At 38.9% G+C, this 21,517-nt stretch overlaps 1 protein-coding gene across 1 annotated transcript in view; it reads right to left on the bottom strand.

Annotated features, from left to right (window-relative positions):
- KCND2 (potassium voltage-gated channel subfamily D member 2) overlaps nucleotides 1-21,517 on the bottom strand; it is a 563,422-nt gene that overhangs the window by 11,886 nt on the left and 530,019 nt on the right. The window contains exon 2 of the mRNA XM_061414525.1: nucleotides 5,139-5,301. Within this exon, the coding sequence (XP_061270509.1) occupies nucleotides 5,139-5,301 (163 nt within the window). The remainder of the gene's footprint in view (nucleotides 1-5,138; nucleotides 5,302-21,517) is intronic.

Here is a 21,517-nt window from a genome sequence, read left to right as displayed (position 1 = left end):
TTATAAGTGATGCGAAAACTAGACAAATTTCACTGTTTGTTGGCACGACAGCGTTTAGATGACTCAAAATACTGAGACAATGCTTGAGAATGAAATTGGAAGGTAGAAAATGTTTAATTTGAAAAGCTGTGGTGTGCAGCCAGGATTTCAGGACAGACAATAAAACAACAGGAAGTGACAAGCACATTTGGAAATGATTTAGAATTGATGTAATAATTCAGAAATAAGTAATAGAAATATACATTAGGTTTCCAGAAAGGGGTTATGGTTGAAACATCAATCCTAAAGTCTCACTGGTGTCCTGGAACGTTCAATGCCTTTTTTGCTTCCCTTCGTCCCTTGACCTTCCTCTTCCCCACCCTTTTTTTTGCAACCACTGCATGTAATTATATTACCTATATCATAGTTACTAGTCTCACCTATGTCTTTCTCCAAGCATTAGGCTCAGTATTAAGAAGTATTACTTTCTTTCATGAATGAGACACACACACTACTCAAAGATACCCTCCGACAAAGGAAAATGACATATTTTCCATAACAGAAAACCTACATGTTACAGAAATCACTACTGCAGAAGTAGTTCTAAGTTGAGGAAAAAAGAAACAGTTGAGTTTTAGTGACTGAATAGCCATTTAGTGACTGAATAGCCACAATAGTCAGGTACTGTGTTAGAAAAAGAACTGGTTTCATTCACGACTTTTCTTTTGGTTTACTACATACAATACTACAAGTTAATTGGTTTACTCGGTCTTGTGGAGCACCATGCTAAATGTCTGTTGAATGCTAGCCTTCAACCAGAAGATCAGAAATAGGAGATTGATAAATGGAAATAAGTATAAGGCATCACAATGCAAGACATGGTACCTGCTCTCAAGACATATTAAACCTCGGCTAGGAAGATACTATTCATGAAAAGATAAAAGTCAAAAATAAAGTGAGATGTATGGAAAGAGTAACATGGAAACTTATACTGCCATATGTAAAATAGATAGCCAAAAGGAATTTGCTGTATGGCTAAGGAAACTCAAACTGGGGCTCTGTATCAACCTAGAGGGGCGGGATGTGGAGGGAGATGGGAGGGAAGTTCAAAAGGGAGGGGATATGTGTATATGTAGGCTGATTCTGCAAGGAGATCCAACCAGTCCATTCTGAAAGAGATCAGCCCTGGGTGTTCTTTGGAAGGAATGATGCTAAAGCTGAAACTCCAGTACTTTGGCCACCTCATGCGAAGAGTTGACTCATTGGAAAAGACTCTGATGCTGGGAGGGGTTGGAGGTAGGAGGAAAAGGGGACGACAGAGGATGAGATGGCTGGATGGCATCACCGACTCAATGGACGTGAGTTTGAGTGAATTCCGGGAGTTGGTGATAGACAGGGAGACCTGGCGTGCTGCGATTCATGGGGTCACAAAGAGTCGGACACGACTGAGCGACTGAACTGACTGAACTGATGGCTGATTCGTGTTGAGATTTGCAGAAAACAACCAAAATTTTGTAAAGCAATTATCCATCAATAAAAAATAAATTAATTAAAAAAATAGAGTCAAACAGAATTGTCCAATGGAGACTAGAGATAGCAAGTGACATAAGATTTGGGAGAAAGAGAGAAATGACTGCTAAGGGAAGGTTTCACTGAGAATGCAGGACTTGGGACAGTAAGATTCAGAAATCTGAAGAGAGTAAGAAAAGAGATTAAGTGTCTCTTCATATTCTGTCATTCTATCCTGGGATGTGTGTGTGTAGAAGAGGATTTCTCTTGAGATACTGAACATTTGCTATTATAATTGAAAAGGGAAAGTGCAGGTATGCAAGATTCTCATTTTTTACTTAAACCCTCCACAAAGTGGTTAAAACTTTGAGTACAGTATTGTTTGCATACCTATTTTTTATTTTGTATAAGTTTTTGCTTGAGCTTGGTGCTGGCAGTGGGATTACATATAAAAAATTTTGGCCTCAAAAGCATTTTGTTATATTATTTATTATTCAGCTTGACTGCTACTTTTTACTGAATGGACATCTTACTTGACTGAATTTAGCTGGTTATTTCTGCATAACTTTGATATTTGTCAAATCACCCAGTTTCAGATAAATCTAAATTATTTTAGCCTAATAAATGTTTATTATTTTTTAAGACATTTCTTGGGAAGGAAAATAGAAAATATCCTTTGGTGACTTATTTAGTTACATATTCATCTTTCTTTCTTGGATAACTATGTTCAGTTTATTGGTCACAGACTATTTACTGAACTTGTCACTTTAAGTTATTATATTTGACTTTATTAAGCCAATTATTCTAGTAGTTACAGTATGTAAAATTCACTCATTATGGCAGAAACTTAGAATATAGAGATACTTTAAAGATTAAAAAATTCATACAACATACTTTTCAATTTAGTGTTCTTTTTAAATACCATATTTATTTATGCATTTTAAATTTATTTAGATAGAAAAGCTTCTCAAATATTCTAAGATTTTCTTTATCGATTTGCTTGTTGCAGATGACAAAATTTAAAAAATACATATATTTTGAATGTTGGTTTATTTGAAAATCATATTTGTATTTCCTACAGTTTTCATGCAGGTAGCTCTTTTTTTGGTGTTCAGAAGATGAATGATAGATAGCTCATACTAAAGAAGAAATTTCTAGAAGGGAGATGGATGGATGCTGGAGAGCTAAGCTTTTGCAGGATTTCTGTTATTGTTTTTAAATAATTTTTATTTATTCATTTATTTTTAGCTGTTCTGAGTCTTTGTTGCTGCATGTGGGCTTTTCTATAGTTGCGGAGAGTGGGGGCTACTCTCTGCTTGCAGTTCTGGGGCTTCTCATTGTGGTGGCTTCTCTTGTTGCTGAGCACCCTCTAAGACACCCGGGCTTCAATAGTTGCGGCTCCTGGGCTCTAGAGCATAGGCTCAGTAGTTGTGGCCCACGGGCTTAGTTGCTGCATAGCACGTGGGATCTTCCTGCATTGGCAGGAGGACTCTTTACCACTGAACCACCAGGAAAGCCCAGACTTCTGTTATTTTAAACAATGCACTTGTGTGTCCAGTAGAGGGATTGTAGTGTGTGGGCAGAGACAAAGCTGTGGTATGTGACAAGGCATGACGGAGGCTGATTGTGGACAAAATTTCGCCATCTCTGTTTGTGAACAGTGTGCCCCACAGGAGACTACAATTGCCCAAGAGGGTACCTTTTTCTACTCCTCCTTGTTTATTGGATTGCCAGTTTTATTTACTATCATTCTCTACAATAACTAAAGACTAGATGCTTGTCCAAAAAATGGGGGATTCTGTAAAGGAAGAAAGTACAAGGCAGAAAGAGTGATTCTTGCTAAAGAGAGCAGATCTCTGACAATGGATAAAAACAAATTCTCCGGACAACATGCTGTGTGGCCACACTGATTAACTTGCATTTCCAAAGAGTTACTTTATATGAGATTTTTATACTTTATATGGGGCTTCCCTGGTGGCTCAGTGGTAAAGAATCCACCTGACAATGCAGGAGACACAGGTTCCATTCTGTGGGGTCAGGATGATTCCCTAGAGAAGGAAATGGCAACCCACTCCAGTATTCTTTTCAGAGAAATGCCATGGATAGAAGAACCTGGCAGGCTACAGTCCATGGTGTTGCAAGAGGCAGACATGACTTAGTGACTAAACAACAACAACAACAATACTGTATACTGTATGAAGTATAAAGTATACTTTTTATTTTACTAAAGGCATCAACACTGTCTAAAAACATGTTTAAAACCTTGTTCTAGAATTACCTACAAAGCTAGTTACGAACTGCACGAGAATCTCTCGTGGTATTTTATAGTTACACCACACTATCTAGATTGTGCATCCACTTTAGTCACAGTTTATGGATATTTAAAAAAAAACAAATCTATTCTTAAAGGACATGATACAGTATCCATGAAGAATCCTGGAAATCTAGCTCCATAGCCTTAAGGAAACTATAAAAGATTTCCATAATTATTTCTAAGCAACAAGGGCTCTGACTCTCAAGGTGATTATTTTAACAAAGAATGGGGAGAGGCTATGTGCTCACCTTTAGTTAACTTTTTTTGGGAGATATCTATTATAGTGTTTAAGTGTATGAACCTGGGAGCCAGGTGCCTTGTATTGAATGAGAGATTTCCAATTTGTAAGGTATGTAATCTTGGAATTTCTCAAATTTTGGGTAGTTTAGAATTCTCATCTATGAGTACAAATAGTAATAGTAAGTAACTCCTAGACTTGCTATGAAGACTACATGATTTTTAAAACATCTAGCCAATACCTCGCACATGGGAAGCCACCAATAAATAGCATTATATTATGCTTATGTAGATTTATATACATTTGCATATAATCTTAATCTTATTGTGAGGTAGGTGTTGTTTTCTCCATTTCACGGATGCATATGCAACCTGTTTCCTCTGAGATGGATGAGGTCATTGATGTGAAGTTCAAAGAAACAGTAAGGTGCTGGGCCAAAAATAAGACTCAGCTACTAATGATCAGATTTCTCCTACTTCCTGTGTCAACTATGGTGGACATCTGAGACATATTTTGGTGCCCTTTAATAGCCCCAGTCTACTGGAACCAGCTTGATCTCTGATGGACAGAGACTAAATGAATCAGATCTACAAATCTGATTCTAATAAAATTTGCCAAGAATCTATCATTGGTTTTACTGTTGTCATTAGTGCTACTCACCAAATATTTCTTTCTTCTCGTCTGTGGTTGCATAGTAGGATTATCTAGTTCTGCCAGTTCTAAAGTTACACGTGACCAAGCGACTTACTTGGGTTAATGCAATAGAGATGGAAGTGACTTGGCCCACTTCCAAGAGGAAGCTTTTGGGTCAGGCTGTGATTCATCATGTCCTTTTACCTCTGCTTGATGACTGCAGATGTACATTGTTAAGATGGAGTTTCTATCACCAGAGTAATCTGTAGCATGATTAAGAAATACTCTTTGTCTTTAAGTCACTAAGATATTAAGCTTCTTTTTTACTGTAGTATAATTTAGCTTGTGCTGACTGATGCAACTATCGACCCAAACCAGAACACTGAATAGCCAGTAAGGGATTTTAAAGCTCACTTTACAGAGTGGGAGATGCTAAATCATGGTTGCACAGAACTGAATACTCACCTTTTGCGCTCTTCGTTTGTCTGCTCGTTGATTCTGGTGGTAGATCCGACTGAAGTTGGACACTATCACTGGGACAGGTAGAGCGATGACCAAGACTCCACTCAGTGAACAGATGGAACCAAAAATCTTCCCTGCTATGGTTTTCGGTACCATGTCACCATACCTTGGAATAGAAAAAAAAAATTGTTTTAAGTCACAGAAAGTTATTTCCATCTTCTACAAATAGTTTTTAGCTTCCAGTCAAGTGATTTTTTGGACCAATCTATCTCTACTTCATGCTTCCTAGGTGGTAATAGTGGTAAAGAACCCGCCTGCCAATGCAGGAGACATAAGAGACATGGGTACAATCCCTGGGTCGTGAAGATCCCCTGGAGGAGGACATGGCAATCACTCCAGTATGCTTGCCTGGAAATCCCATGGACAGAGGAGGCTGGCAGGTTACAGTCCATCAGGTCACAAAGAAGCGGACAAGACTGAAGCGACTTAGCAGGCATGCACACATCTCTACTTCATGGCTAAAACATACATGGTTTAAGACTTCAATAATCCAGGCATCATGAATATCTGAATATAAAAATTACCTTTTGTCCTTGCAGAAGTGGATTCTAACATTTAGAGATTGCTTTAATTTATAATAACTTAGAAATTTATTTTAAATTCTTAAAATATTTTAAGCCAGATGATGTAATGAGAGCTATTCGATTTGTCCTTTACATTACATGGCATTGTTCTTTACATTTATTTATGGTCACTATTTCCATGCTGAATGTTATAGTCTAGATAACACTCTTTTCCACTTAATTTTTTTTCTACAATGGAGTGGTTATGAAATTTAAATAGAAAAAGTGGTACATCACATTCCTTTCATCAGATATAATGTCTTAAAAACTTGAACTCTCCAAGGTCCCATTAATCTTCATTTATGAAATACAATGGCCATTTCTCCATGATTATCTTACTTAATCTCTTATTTATGTTTGATTGATTTTCTCTTTAGTTAAAATACTTTCTATCGTCTTCAGGGTTAGCACATTCCCTTAGTGACCTTCTACCTCACTGGCTGCTACTTTTCCATCTCCTTTTCTGGCTCCTCCTTTTCTCTTATCTGATTTCTAAATCTTAGAGTAATGTCAGTCTCAGGCTCTTATCATCTCAGTATTAACCCTCTTCCTATGTGATTTTATCCAATCCCATAGCTTGAACTATCTGTACTTTGAAAGTGAAAGTCACTCAGTTGGGTCCGACTCTTTGTGACCCCATGGACTATACAGTCCATGGAATTCTCCAGGCCAGAATACTGGAGTGGGTAACCTATCCCTTCCTGATCCAGGAATTGAACTGGGATCTTCTGCATTGCAGGCAGATTCCAGGATTTCCTGGAATCATATTTGTTGTCTATATGCTACTGACACACTAATTTACATTGATATCTCTGATGTTTGTCTTGAAAATCACACTCATCTCTTCAGTCATTTCTGCTCTGATTATTCCTACCACTAGATGTTTAAGAGCCTATTAAGGCTTAAATTAGCCAAAAAGGAACTCTTATTTCCCTAGCTTCCTCTGCTGCTGCTGCTGCTGCTAAGTCGCTTCAGTCATGTCCAACTCTGTGCGACCCCATAGACGGCAGCCCACCAGGCTTCCCCGTTCCTGGGATTCTCCAGGCAAGAACACTGGAGTGGGTTGCCATTTCCTTCTCCAATGCATGAAAGTGAAAAGTGAAAGTGAAGTAGCTCAGTCGTATCCAACTCTTAGCGATCCCATGGACTGCAGCTTACCAAACTCCTCCATCCATGGGATTTTCTAGGCAAGAGTACTGGAGTGGGATGCCATTGCCTTCTCCCTAGCTTCCTCTAGCCCCTTCAAATCTATTCCTCTTGCAATCTACCATTTCTAGTTAAATGGAACCACAAACCACCCAATTGCTCATATCAACACTGAAAAAACCACCCTATCCTCAGTCCATGCATCTCACTACTCAGCTAGCCTTGTTAACTCTGACCAAACCAAATTATATTCCATTTGGGTCTCTTTCCTCAACCAGAGCCAGGGATACCACTTCTCACTTGAATTCTCTTTTCTACATTTGCCCCATTACAAGTTACAATTCACACCACCATAGCAGCGAGGGTTATGGCTTTAAAAATGGAGTTTGGGCTACTGCTACTTTATTTAAACCTTCTAATAAACTTGAAACTAGAATAAACCCAGGTTCCTACTTTTGTCTCCAAAGGCCTACATCCTTCAGTTAGTTTCTGGCTATATTTCACACTGTCTTCCATCCAGCTCCCCGTCTTCCAGCCACATTGACCATCTGATTTCCTATCACATGGGAAGCCCCTAGATCATCATTATGCAGGTTGAGACTTAAATGTCTCTCTTCCAGAAGTTATTTTCTGGCCACATTCCCCATAGCGGTATTATTTTTTCACCCAAGTCTTTCCCTAAAACATATTCCCATTTGATTACCTTTAAAGGACTTATTAACACATGAAACTTTCTAATTTGTTAATGTGAAACAATTTCCTTGGCTCCCCACATACTCTGCTGACATGAGATTATAACCTTGATGAACTGCAGTTATTCTATTTTGTATCTCACTAGCACACAGAAAGTTCTTCCTAAATATTACTTAAATGAATATGTTTTCACTACCTTATTGATACAGAGTTCTTCTAACAGTTCATTGTTGGGGAAGGGGACAAGGAGGAGTTTTTTTTTTTTTTTATTGAAATATAGGTAATACGCCTGGTATTAGGGATTCTTTGGTGGGTCAGATGATAAAGAGTCTGCCTGCAATGAGGGAGACACGGGTTCAAACCCTGGGTTGGGAAAATCCCCTGGAGAAGGAAATGGCAACCCACTCCAGTATTCTTGCCTGGAAAAGCCCATGGCAGGAGGAGCCTGGCAGGCTACAGTCCATGGGGTTGCAAATAGTCAGACATGACTGAGTGACTTTGATTCACTTTCACTTTCAGGTGATATGCAACACTATATTAGTTTCAGGTGTACAACCTATCGATTGAATATATGCAGTTTTATTGAGATATAAGTGACACAAAACATTCTATTAGTTTCAAGAAGGAGATCTGTTATAGCATTGCAGAAGTTACCCGGCTGCACCTTTGAAGTGCCAACTACTCCCTGTTTGCTTCAGGGCTTTGGGGTGCTCAGTGCACTGAGAGTTTAGTCCTTAGAAACAAGGCACAGATATTGGAATCCAGACTCAAGGACTTTGGGAGTACTTGGGGATACTCTAACTTGAAGAGTGATCTAGGACATGTCATTCTAATTAACACTGTTTTTTGGGCATTTATATGTCAATATGGTGCTCAGATGATAAAGAATCTGCCTGCAATGCAGGAGACCTGGGTTCAATCCTTTGGCCAGGAAGATACCTTGGAGAAGGGAATGGCAACCCATTCCATTATTCTTCCCTGAGAATTCCATGGATGGAGGAGTCTGAGGGGCTACAGTCCATGGATTGCAAAGAGTCAGACACGACTGAGTGACTAACACATATACACGCGGAGATGGAAATTGCAGAACTGGCTCAGGACAGGCTGCTGAGAGTGACCACAGGCTGTACTAACCAGCACCACATTTGCTGACCCTATTCCAGGCTCTGGTCTTTTGCTTTGAAGGCCCAATGATTCACTCTTGTCCGTATTTGATCAGTAGTTGAGCTAATTCACTATAACTGAAATTCATACACGGTTTTGGCATCAATATGACAGAATTGATTTACATTAAAACAAAACAAAACAACCCAGCCCAAGAACTTGAAACAGACTGCATCCATGTGAAACAGGACCTCTTTCCATAGTCCATCAGGGAAGCTAAATCAGAATCTGAAAATGATGTTAGTAAGGAAACAATCAAAACTAAACGAATGTAGATGGTGAGCATAAAAGGCTTGGGGTCTTTCTTGCCATAAGGATATATCAGTGGAAGATTAACTTTTTATACCATGTTTGCCACAGATCACATTGAGTACCCAGCCATGGTTTATAAATATCTTCTTTCCTTTTGCACTGACTATGCGTGGGCTCTGAAGAAGTCTTTAACACACATCCCCTTCATATGTACATGCATACATAAAAGCTGCTTTTCAAAACAGAGATTTGATTTTAATGTTTAGCAATTAAGATCTCAAAGTCTCTCAGAAGAGAAAGTAAATAAAAACCTAACTATTTGTTATAGCCAGAGAAGATACAGATTAAGTCCATGTAATTAAAGTAAACCTTTAAAAATATAAGTAAAATAACTAAATGAATCCATCATATACTTTTTCCTGCCTCTCTGAGATTTTTTAAAATTACTATTTCTTAACTAGTTTTTAAAATTTTAGGCTCATTATATCATCCTGCAGGCAGGGCCAGCATACTTGTGATTATTAGAAAAAATAAAGGGCTGGCTGAACCCAAAGCTCAGTAAGATGTTAAGAAGAGTGGGGATTAGTAAACTCAGTTGGCAGCTGATGGTGGTGATGGGGTGGGGGTAATCATGCTATCAGAAAGGCTGCACCTAAAAGAAGGGAGAAAATAGATTCTACGGGATTCAGTCAAAGAGATGCTGGGCCAATTGATAAAGCAGGTTTCCATGGGAAAGAAATTTTTGATGAGGTGTCTGGGATTCAACTAGAAAAATAATCACTGCAAATCCTTTTTGAATATAAATAGAGATTATAATTTCGGAGAAGGCAATGGCACCCCACTCCAGTACTCTTGCCTGGAAAACCCCATGGATGGAGGAGCCTGGTAGGCTGCAGTCCATGGGGTCGCTAAGTCAGACACGACTGAGCGACTTCACTTTCACTTTTCACTTTCATGCATTGGAGAAGGAAATGGCAACCCACTCCAGTGTTCTTGCCTGGAGAATCCCAGGGACAGGAGCCTGGTGGGCTGCCGTCTATGGCGTCACACAGAGTCAGACACGACTGAAGCAACTTAGCAGCAGAGATTATAATTTGAATAAATAAAGCAGAAAGTGAACTTACTACTCAGAGGGAAAAGACGGGTAAAATGAAATATCTTGTTTGTACTGTAACAAAAGGGGGAAACGTAAGGGTATGAACCAGCTTGCTGAAAGTTAGCAAATTCCCATCTAGAAGGATGCATAAGGGAAAAGAGGTAATAGACAAAAAAGGGGTGGTTTAATGCCATAAAGCTCTGCTAATCTGCATCAAATACAATTGTATCTATTATTTGCCTTTGTCATATTTGTTTCTAAATCCGAATTTACTTTATAGTCAAGAAAGCATAAGCGAATGCTTGAGACGACTGGCCAGTGTGCTATGATTATGTGGGAAGAAGCAGGGAGAACAAAATCCTCATTGGTGGGAACACCTCTCAATGTTTTACTCCTGGGTTCCACAGATCTTTCCCACATAATAGAAAATTAGGATGGAACTTCCCTGGTGGTCCAAGGGTTAATAATCTGCTTGGCAATGCAGGGGACATGGGTTCAGTCCCTGGACTGGGAAGATTCCATATGCTGAGGGCAACTAAGCTCATGTGCTCAACTACTGAGCCCAACAGTCCTTTACAGCCCGTGCTCCAAGAGAAGCCGCCACAGTGAGAAGCGCATGCGCCACAGCAAATGGTAGCCCCCAGTTGCTGCAACCAGAGAAAACCCACGAGCAGCAACGAAGACCCAGTGGAACCAAAAATCAATGAAAACAAAGAAAATTAAGATGATCCTCAAGGCCATGGAAGATGGCGAAAGCACAAGGAAGCAGAAGGGGCAGGATATTAAGACCAAGCAGCCTTGTGATTATGTGTGTAAGGGCAGCCCAAGGCTTGGGTGATCCCAAAGGAACACCTGCTGCCTCCGTCCACACGCCCTTTGGCACTAAATGTACTTTTCTGTCTGTTCTACTCCCTACCCCTCTCTCCTTTTTACAATTAAACTGCTATTGATATCTTTAATATTCAAAGCACCTTTCATTAGCTTGACTGTGTTGGAGAATCATGGAAAAGGCACAGTATGATTTGTATATGTTCTTATATTGTCCATTTGGTTTCTCTTCTCACTTGGGAAGGGGTTCCCAGGTGGTGTTATTGGTAAAGAACCCATCTGCCAGTGCAGGAGACCTAAGAGACCTGGGTTTGATCCTGGGTTGGGCTGATCTTCTGGAGGAGGGCATGGTAACCCACTCTGGTATTCTTGCCTGGAGACTCCCATGGTCAGAGGAGCCTGGTGGGCTACAGTCCATAGGGTCGCAAAGAGTTGGACATGACTGAAGTGACTTAGCATGCATGCTTGCTTGGGAATGACCTTGAGAATTGAAACAGGTAATTTTTATTGCAAACTTGTAATTGGGCATAGAATCTGGTAGGGAAGGGAAACAGTTTGCTAGCAAAACCAGCTGCTTTCCTTTGTTTCTATTCCTATTCCTACTGGAGTATTCAAACTCCAATTCTTACTAAGAAGCTAAACAGCATTACAGACCTCAGGAGTAATCTCTTTGAAATCCAGTGGAAGAAAGGCTTAGCAGAGAAAGCTTCCTCATGAGAGGTGACACTTATAGTGGCTAAATGATCATTTTAAAATTTATATATTGCCTACAATACTGCCCATCTTTTAATGATTATTCTTATCCTAGACAACTTGTATAATGGTTGGTATTTTATTTTCTATCATATAAAAACACATCTCACTTTGCCCAACTCCTGATGTTTACATTTATGCTAAGCCCAAAAGTATTATATAGTCTATTCTTTCTGTCTTCTTCAGATTTTTATATTAGGTCTCAAGTCTTCAAAAATCCATTTTCCTAAAACAGTTACATTAGAACATTACAAAGATGTGTTTTTGTTTCCACAGAGACATTTTTTTTTTCTATATGTAAATAAAACTGATTCAAAGACTATAAGAGGCCTCTAAGGTCAAGTAAGAAAGAAGAAAACAGTGGAGAGAATAGCATCATATAAAAGAAAAACTATCAATAAATTTTACACAATGAAAAATGAGCAGACTTGAACTTTATTAATGGAAGGGACGCTTTCCCGATACATCTGCTTTCCTCTCTTTCTTCTAACTTTCCCTTCTTTCTCCTACATTTACCATAGAGAGTCACCGTAGGTTCTTTCTGCTCCTTTTTCACCCTGAGCATCCCCCAAACTTTATGTTTATTGCTCCCTTTCCTCCTTATATCAGTTAAAAGGTACAATATAGGGGTATTATTCACATAAAATGTTAATTCTAAATATGTACTTACAGCCCCCTAAAATACTTGGTTAAAATTAAATATTTTGCCATATGTGAAAGATCATATTGAGTGGAGGACCAATTTCTCAAGAATAGTTTCAGTCATTGGTTCTTGAAGATTTTAATCTCAAATATTATCCAAAACTTTCATGCTAAGTACTTGAATTCTGGAATGCACTCAATGCCAAAAAAGTGGTAAATCTTGTTAACATAGACAATCAAACAGTGGTAAATCTTGTTAACTAAGACAATCAAATGAATATATCATCTATCCTTTGTCCATTTATCTTTCCAATTTATCAAGTAATACTGAAATAGATGCGAACGTGGATAATTTTCAAGCATAATACATTGCAAACCAAATTTTACTAATATCTACTCAAACTTTCCATTTTTGGCATTTCTCCAGAAATCAGATGACTAAATACATTTAGATCTCAAATGGAGAACAATTTCCTTGAATTTTTTTTACACAGTGCGAACACAATACTGCTAGCTTCCTAGTCCTATTCATATAGCTTCTATTTTTTTCTTCTCTTTTCGTTTGGAGAGCATAAATGTAGGCTCATTGGATAAAGAAGAAATGTTATATAAGGCAAACCTCCCCAGCAAAGGCATGACTTTCCATCTGTGAAACTCTTTCCCATGGATAACAAGAAAGAAAACAAAACCCAGGAATTCTGTGAATAATTATAAAGGTAGAACAGATCTTCGTATAACAGGAAGGAAATGCTGATTTGAAAATAAACCTTGATGCTTACTGTAATTCAAACTCACTCTCCTTTTTTCTTCCTTATAATGAAAAAGTCTTAAATTGCTAGTTATCAGAGACAGAGTGAATGGACTCTGTGCAGCTGCATTGAAGTCCAGAACATCCTGTACGTTGTATAGGGCAGGTGCTGGTTCAATAAAGACTGTATTTTACTATGTTAGAGTAAAAAACCCTGACATTTTCATATCAGACATAAACCAAGATTTGGGGATACAAGTATCTGAAAAATTTTGTTGCTAAGTCATGTCCAACTCTTTTGCAACCCCATGTACTGTAGCCTGCCAGGCTCCTCTGTCCATGGGATTTCTCTGGTAAGAATATTGGAGTGGGTTGCCATTTCCTTCTCCAGGGAATCTTCCTGACTGAATTTCCTGCACTGGCAGGCAGATTTTTTTACCAGTGAGCCATCAGGGAAGCATCTGAAAAATAGATACCTGCTATGATTATGATATATTTGAATGCCTCACTATCCCCACACACAATTCATAAGTTGACATCTTAATGTCCCTTGTGATGATGTTAAGAGGGGGGCATTTGAGAGATAATTAGGTCATGAGGGTGAGGCTCTCATGAATGGGCTTCATACTTTTATAAAAAGAGACCCCACAAAGCTCCCTAGTCCCACCGATTTGTGACGATACAGAAAGAAGGGCTGTCTGTGAACCAGGAAATGGAGCTCACCGACCATCACAAAGAATCTGCTGGCACCATAACCTTGGATTTCTCAGCCTCCAGAACTCTGTTGCTTATAAACTACCTAATCTGTGATATTTTGTTATAACAGCCCAAATGGATTAAGATGTGTAACAAAATAATTAGAGGAATATAAGTAATATGTATAACAACTTCCTTGTGAAAGCAGTTAGCTATGTGTGTGTATGTGCATAGGTGTGTGTGTGTGTGTGTGTGTGTGTGTGTGTCTGTGTGTGTTGTAATTACTGATTTTGTGTCTGAATTTTTCTCCTAGATCTGACTGCTCTTCTGAGTTAGACTGAGAAATAATTTCTTCTAACCTGGAAGCTGGATCACTTCTTAACTAATAATTCAACCCCTTAGGGTCTCAGTAGCTATGTTATTCATGAATTTTTCTGCCATCAACTTATTATTCTATAAGGATCACAGTTTGATGGATAATTTTTATGGTAGCTGCAATGTTTGCAAATAAAAAACAGCTTAAAAAAAGTGTTACTATATAACACCTGCTTATGGTACAGAACTTGTTTGCCAGAGGGGTCCTGCTATTACTTTGACAATAGACAGATTTCTCTTTGACATGTTAAAATCAATGTTTGCCTAAAAAGAGCTGCCTTGATTTTGCTTCCACCTCTCTTCCTGTAGGATCAATCACTATACTATCCTGGCTGTGTAGAAAGTTTGATATTTTTTTGGATTATCTAACATATATAGTTATTTCAAGTAATCTGTGTACTCTCTTGTTTCTTTAAATTGAAGCCAAAATTTTGAGCTATTTTTAAAAAGCGTATCTTTCTTTTTTTCTTTTTCTACTGTTTACAACATTAATAATCTTAGCATAACCCCACACTCCCTTTATTGGACGTTCCTAGCCAGGAGTCCATGGATTCTTAAGGAACTCATGGATAAAATTCAGATGAGTCAGGGAACTCCATGATAGTCTCAGTCTTCATAGGCATTTTACTGAAAATTTTTGAAGCTTTTATTGAATTATCACAAGTGGAGTTTCCAAATAATGTTCAAAATTTATAATTTGATTATTTAAGGGCATATCAATTGTCAGTGTAAGCAATTTGAACACACACTGCACAAAGGAAATGCTGTAAAAATCACAGCATTATTTTATAGCTGCAGAAATACCATATATCCACTAGGGGGCATAAAAGCCTAAATGAAAGTAGAAACCAGGATCTTTTTTGGTTTTCACAAACTGAAGGAAAGAGAGAGAAGTATTTCCAGTAAATTGCCTGCACCGATTCCTTATCTTTGCCTACACACATTCAATATTTAGGATATATCTTGGGCATTTTATTCCTCTGGAAATAGTTGAACAAGACAAAAACCTTACCAGTTTCATTGATTACCTATTTTTAAGGTGCTTCCAAAAAGAGGGACCAGAATTCTGACAGCATGTTCTATTTCTTGTAGAAAGAGAAGTAAATTTCTGTAATGTGAGATATCACTAAAGTATTATTTTCAATAAGAAGCCCTTTAGCCAAGACTTTTAGTGAAAAAATTAGGGGAAATTAAAGGACCAGGTTTGGAAATTAAAGGGGAAAACTGAGGAGATGAGGGAGATTCTTTTAGCACATTTATTCCCGTTTATGCACTAAGCTCTCAACATGAGATTTCAGTAGGGCTTACTAACCCTTTCTCCAGCTTGTGCCTCTTTCAAACACAATTTTTTTTTTTCTGACTTCTTTTGTTTTCTCTTGTTTTTAGCCTACTATATGATCAAATGATACTTTAAAGGCTACAAATAAAGCATATGATTGTGACCCAGTATACTGATAAAACATGTTACCCAAGTGAGTATCATTAGTAAAAGCCTTTACAAATCTTTAAAGAAAATTTTTTCTTTTTAACTTTCAAAGAATTCTTGTCAGAGCCCACTTTCTCATACTGTATTCTTTCTTTTTTAAAAAGCTATGAAAATACATGTACCATTGATTATTGTGAGCATGCATATAGAAAAACAAAACAAAACCAAACACCTGGAGCTGGCTTGCCCAGCTGTGGGACCACCGGAAATACTTTCCCCTGCTTTTGGAGCCTAGTCTTTGTTGCCTGGAGCTATCCTTTCACTCTCACATATCTTAGAGTCTGATCATGTCATTCTCCTGCATGAAAGCCTTCATTGTCTCTCCATCACCTGCAGGAAAAAGCTCCAGCTTCTTAGCATGATACACCCAGTTCTTCATGACTCTCCCATCCCATCCTCCACTGCTCACCCCACAAACCTTATATTGTAATCACAGCAAATAACTTTGTATTACTGAAATGCACTAGGAATGTACTAGAGGAATCCTTCCATTCTTCTATCCTTTGTATATATTGTTATTTCTAGAATACTCCCCTTTGCATAAATCCTTTGGGTGAACTCCTAATTTTCAGTGATAAAGCTCTAGCATCAATTCTTATTTGAAGAATTTCTTGACAAGTTTCTCTGTCCAATAAAAGTAATATCCTCTGTCTCAGATGCCTCCCATGTTGCTGGCAATTAATAAAGCACAATTAGTTTTGTACAGGTCTTTTCTCTCTCACTAAACTAGGAGGTCCAGTAGGTCAAGGATCATGTCATCATTATAAACCCAGTTTAGCACAGACCTTGTCCGAGAGCTGAGCAAGTAGTTGAAACTCAATAAATGTTTATGGTTTAAATAAATCCTCCAGGGAGAGCCTGATGGTAAACAATAAATAATGGGAGGGAGTGAAGGTGAGTATACATCTCCTGCTCTTATTTTCTCTTAACCAGATTTCCTTTTCTTCTCCAGACCCAGCACCAACTCATCTCCTCAATTTGTCTAAATTCTTCTTCAGATACTTATATGATGTGCCCAGAATAACCTAGTTCTACCCTGTCAATTAACCTTACTTTTTATACCCAGAGGAATTATTTTTAACCTACATGATTTTACATGAACAGAGAAGTCAAGAGACCTGACACTTTTCAGTTCCTACCCACTTTCCATTGTCACATGCTTAACCAACGTATATCCAGCCAGAATTTCAAAATACAAACCCCCTCAAATTTGACAGATTTTGCAATCCTCAAGTGCCCAACAAGTTGAACAAATATGACTCATGCTTCTCTGAATCTCACATGTCATCCTAGGAGATGGCTGAGTCTTTCCACATCTCTGTATTCTACTTGAGGATGCTGCTAATCTTAGATAGTGAGCATTGTATCAGTTCTCTGAAAATGTCATTGTTTGGTGCCCATTTTTCTTAACAAGGTTTATCTGCTTATGCCCTGGGAGTATATTGGAGCAGATAGGCTTGTCTTCCATCAGAAGATAGTTAATACTTCAAGCAAAGTCAAGGTCCCAGCGAATACCTGATCATTTTGGCTGTGGGCTGATGTCACCAGTTTTCATAGTTTTTTGTGTTCTGGTTGTGCATCCCAAGGGGTTTCATCTTTAACACTGTCAGAGGTACTCTCACACTGGGAACTTTCTTCAGTTACCTTCTGCTGTTGCTTCCATCTCTTCCTGTCCTTTGAAAGGTAAATCTGTTGGAGGAAGTGCCCCACTGTTCCTGTTTCCAAGTCACTGCTGCTACACTGCAGGCTGCCACCCAAGGAGACAAATCCCAAAGCCATTTGGACAGTTCTGCTCGTTAAGTCTGTTTTCTTATAACCAGCCACTGATATCTAACACCACCAAAATTATTCACTATTTACAATCCATTCAGACTCCTAAGTGCCTTTGTCATGGGAAGAAGGAGGAGTTGGTCTCCAGGAGTTTGCTTGAAGCCTAAGTCTTAGAGGAGAATTCAGTTGGGCAAAATAAAAGCATGAAGTGAAGATGTTTATTGTGAAAGTTTTTATTTTTTTCCACCTGAGTTTATAGTCTAAGACCTGTTAGCTGTTATAGGCCTCAAGGTACCTTTGAGATGTCTTCAAGTATTTACATATTTTATTTTGAGCCTTACTTTAAAAATTACTTATAGATTATCCAATAATGACCTAACACATCTTTTGTTTCTAATTCTGCCCAGGAAGGCTTAATAATTTTGCCACATATTATCTAGTTCTTAAATTTTACAGAAAAGAAGGCACACAGCTCTAATTATACTGGAGATAAGATGTGCTTAGTGAGTCAGGTTCTGCTTTGGCAGCTGCAGCGTCTCAGGAAATGGTGATGCTGCAAACACAAGTTGTGTCACTGCTGCCATCTAGAGGCTGGGAAGTCCAAGGTCAAGATGCTGACACCTCTAGTGTCTGGTGAGAACCCACCTCCTCGGTCACTGATGGCTGTTCTTTTGCCTTTTGTGAGGACCAGGCAGCAGGAGGGAAGGAGCTCTTTGGGGCACTAATCCTGTTCATGAGGGCTCTGCCCTCATGACCTAATCACCTCTCAAAGGCCCCACCTCCAAATACCATCCCACTGGGTGTTAGGATTTAACAAGTGAATTTGGGGAGGAGGGGCACATTCTGTCTGTATTATCTAAAGGTAATCCCAGGAATGGCCTGGCACCCCTCACTCAGCTGACCATGGGCAGAGGCTGGGCTTCTCTTGTCTTGTAGGGAAGGTGAGAATTCAGTTTGGAGCTCATCAACATGGAGTAGTTTCTCCAAGTCATACAGCCAGGTTGGATGCCTGCCTTGTAACTTCTCTATCTATGCATCACTCAGCCTGGTCACTGACCAGGAAAGCTACTTCTTTCCTGTTAAAAGTTTCAATATTCTTTAAGTATAAATTATTTAATACAATTATGCCTCATGTAAATAGTCACAGCTGTTTAAATACAAAAGGAAGTGAGACTGGAGGAGCTGTGATTTAACCTCCAAAAGACAGCCAGGCATTTCTGGTCTTCAATTTAACCTAGAAAGTTTCTATATCCTTAAACAAACTTTGATTTTGATGAGACTCCAAAGACCTATATTTACATTAGAAATGCTTTTGGAGAACAATTCTATTCTGTTCAATGTGCGGCAAAGTTATTTCCTACAATTGAATGAAGATACTATATTCATTTTGTGTTTAGATTCTTTCACCTCTTCTCAGGATAGTAAAGCATTGATGAAATCATCCTTTTTTCTTTAACAGTAAGAAACAGTAAATTTTAAAATTTATAATTAATTGCCTAAGTTGTATGTATAGCAAATTTTAAATTTTATAATTTAACAGTAAATTTTAAAATTTATAATTAATTGCCTAAATTGTATGTATAGCAAATTTAAGGAAGTTCTGCTTTATGTTATTTAATGACTTTGATAAGGATATAATAGTTACATGTTTCCCCAAAATACTAAACACCCACCCCTCATTACACAATCATCCTTTTAAAAAACTTAGATGGTGAAAAATTGCTATAAATTAATTATTAGACATGTTTCAAGTCTAATCAAGTCCGCTGGCACACTGCTGCTGCTGCTGCTGCTAAGTCGCTTCAGTCGTGTCCAACCCTGTGCGACCCCATAGATGGCAGCCCACCAGGCTCCGCCGTCCCTGGGATTCTCTAGGCAAGAACACTGGAGTGGGTTGCCATTTCTTTCTCCAATGCATGAAAGTGAAAAAGTGAAAGTGAAGTCGCTCAGTCGTGTCTGACTCTTAGCGACCCCATGGACTGCAGCCTACCAGGCTCCTCTGTCCATGGATTTCCCAGGCAAGAGTACTGGAGTGGGGTGCCATTGCCTTCTCCCCTACTGGCACAATGCTACATGTTAAAACTTTTTATGTTTTATCTATATAATAGGCAGAGGGGAAAAAAGCTTGTATCCAGTAATATAACTTAGACCTTTTTTAAAATTTTGTATTTTGTATTGGAGTATAGCCAATTAACAATGTGGTAACAGTTTCAGGTGAACAGGGAAGGGACTCAGCCATACATATACATGTGTTCATTCTCTCCCAAACCCCTCTCCCATCTAGGCTGCCACATAATATTGAGCAGAGTTCCACGTGTTATAAAGTAGGTCCTTGTTGGTTATCCATTTCAAATATAGCAGGGTGTACATGTCCATCCCAAACTCTCTATTTTTTACCCCATCCTTTCTCCCCCTCAGGAATCATAAGTTCATCTCTAAGTCTGTGAGTCTCTTTCTGTTTTGTATGTAAGCTCATTTGTATAAATGATCATTTTTTTTCTACTACTTATGTAAGTTAAGGCCTATTCTGAATAAACACAAATGAAGGATCTTAAATAAACACATGTCTCTATCCCTATAGTCCTAACTGGTCAGATTTCAGTATGAAAATTCACCTGTGTTTGCATTCTGATAGGATCTAGCTTAAACAATTTAAAATGAAACAAAAAGGTGCACCTGTTAAAACATAAACCAACTAAGAAGAAATTCTATAAAATATTATTTGCCTGAGGTTTCATTTTAAGGAAAAGAGGAAACAAATTATGTAAAAATAAGTTAAAACTAGAAATTAAAGTTTAAAAAATTCCAGAATATATCCCACATTCCAAGCATATTAATACTTTTCTTACATCTCTTTGCATTTTCCTATCTAGTTAATCTTCTGGAAATGAGATTAGATTATAGGCACAATATCTTACTTTTAAAATACTACTGTTTATATTCAAGGTCTACGCAGGAAAGCAGAAGCCACCTCAAGTATTTACAAGAGAAAGGACTTAATGAACAGAATTATTTTCATGGTGGGGGAGCAGACAATGGGGGTGGGTTGGGGTGGGGTGGTGGATTTGCAGAGACAGGACTAAAGGTTAACCCAGGGGGTGGTAGCAGGAAAAGGAAGGCATTCCTTTTCCAGGGGATCTTCCTGATCCAGGGGCAAAGGAAGAGAAAGCTTGCTGACCTCAAGAGCAAATTCCTGATGGAAGCTGGGTCCTTAGAGCCTCTGAGAAGAAAGAGCCACTGAAGAGGGTTAGCTTCTGCCTTAGAAGATGCAAAGAAGGAAACCTGACTCCTCTCCCATCCCCTTCCAATCTCCCATTGGACAACCCTGCAGAACATCAGATCACAAGCCAGCCTGGGAAATGAAGCCCACTAGGTTCTGGGAAAGATTGAAGGCAGAAGGAGAAGAGGGCAATAGAGGATGAGATGGTTGGATGGCATCACCAATGCACTGGAAGTGAACTTGAGCAAACTCGGGGAGATGGTGAGGGACAAAGGATCCTGGTGTGCTGCAGTCCATGGGGTTGTGAAGAGTCAGACGCAACTTGGCAACTGAACAACAATGGGGTCTAGCTAGGACTTCCCAGGTGATGCTAGTGGTAACGAACCCTCCTGTCAATGCAGGAGACATAAGAGATACAGGTTCGATCGCTGGGTCAGAAAGATCCCCTGGAGGAGGGCATGGTAATCCATTCCAGTATTCTTGGCTGGAGAATCCCATGGACATAAGAGCCTGGTGGGCTACAGTCCATAGGGCCGCAGAGAGTTGGACACAACTGAAGAGACTTAGCATGCACACACAGGGTCTAGCTAATAAAAGGCAAAATCCAACTTGAAGCTAGGGCTTTTCCCCTCCAAACAGGTCTCTGTGCATTCACCACAGCACACTGCTAAGGTCCATCCTGATTTCAAGTTATTACGACCCAAACACAGACCTGCTTTTTGGTTGACTGACTCCAGAACTCCCCTAAAAGCAGCAAATTACATTTGACCAGAATTAGAATCCTGGTAGTCAGACTGATAGAACCTCTCTGCATAGCAGTGCCATGTGTCATGTCATGTCATCCTGCTTTTGGAAATGTCATAAGCACATCAGGCTTCCTACCTTAAGGA

This window comes from Bos javanicus, chromosome 4, assembly GCF_032452875.1.
Source record: "Bos javanicus breed banteng chromosome 4, ARS-OSU_banteng_1.0, whole genome shotgun sequence".
Lineage (NCBI taxonomy): Eukaryota > Metazoa > Chordata > Mammalia > Artiodactyla > Bovidae > Bos > Bos javanicus.
This window is presented reverse-complemented; position numbering and strand designations above follow the sequence as displayed.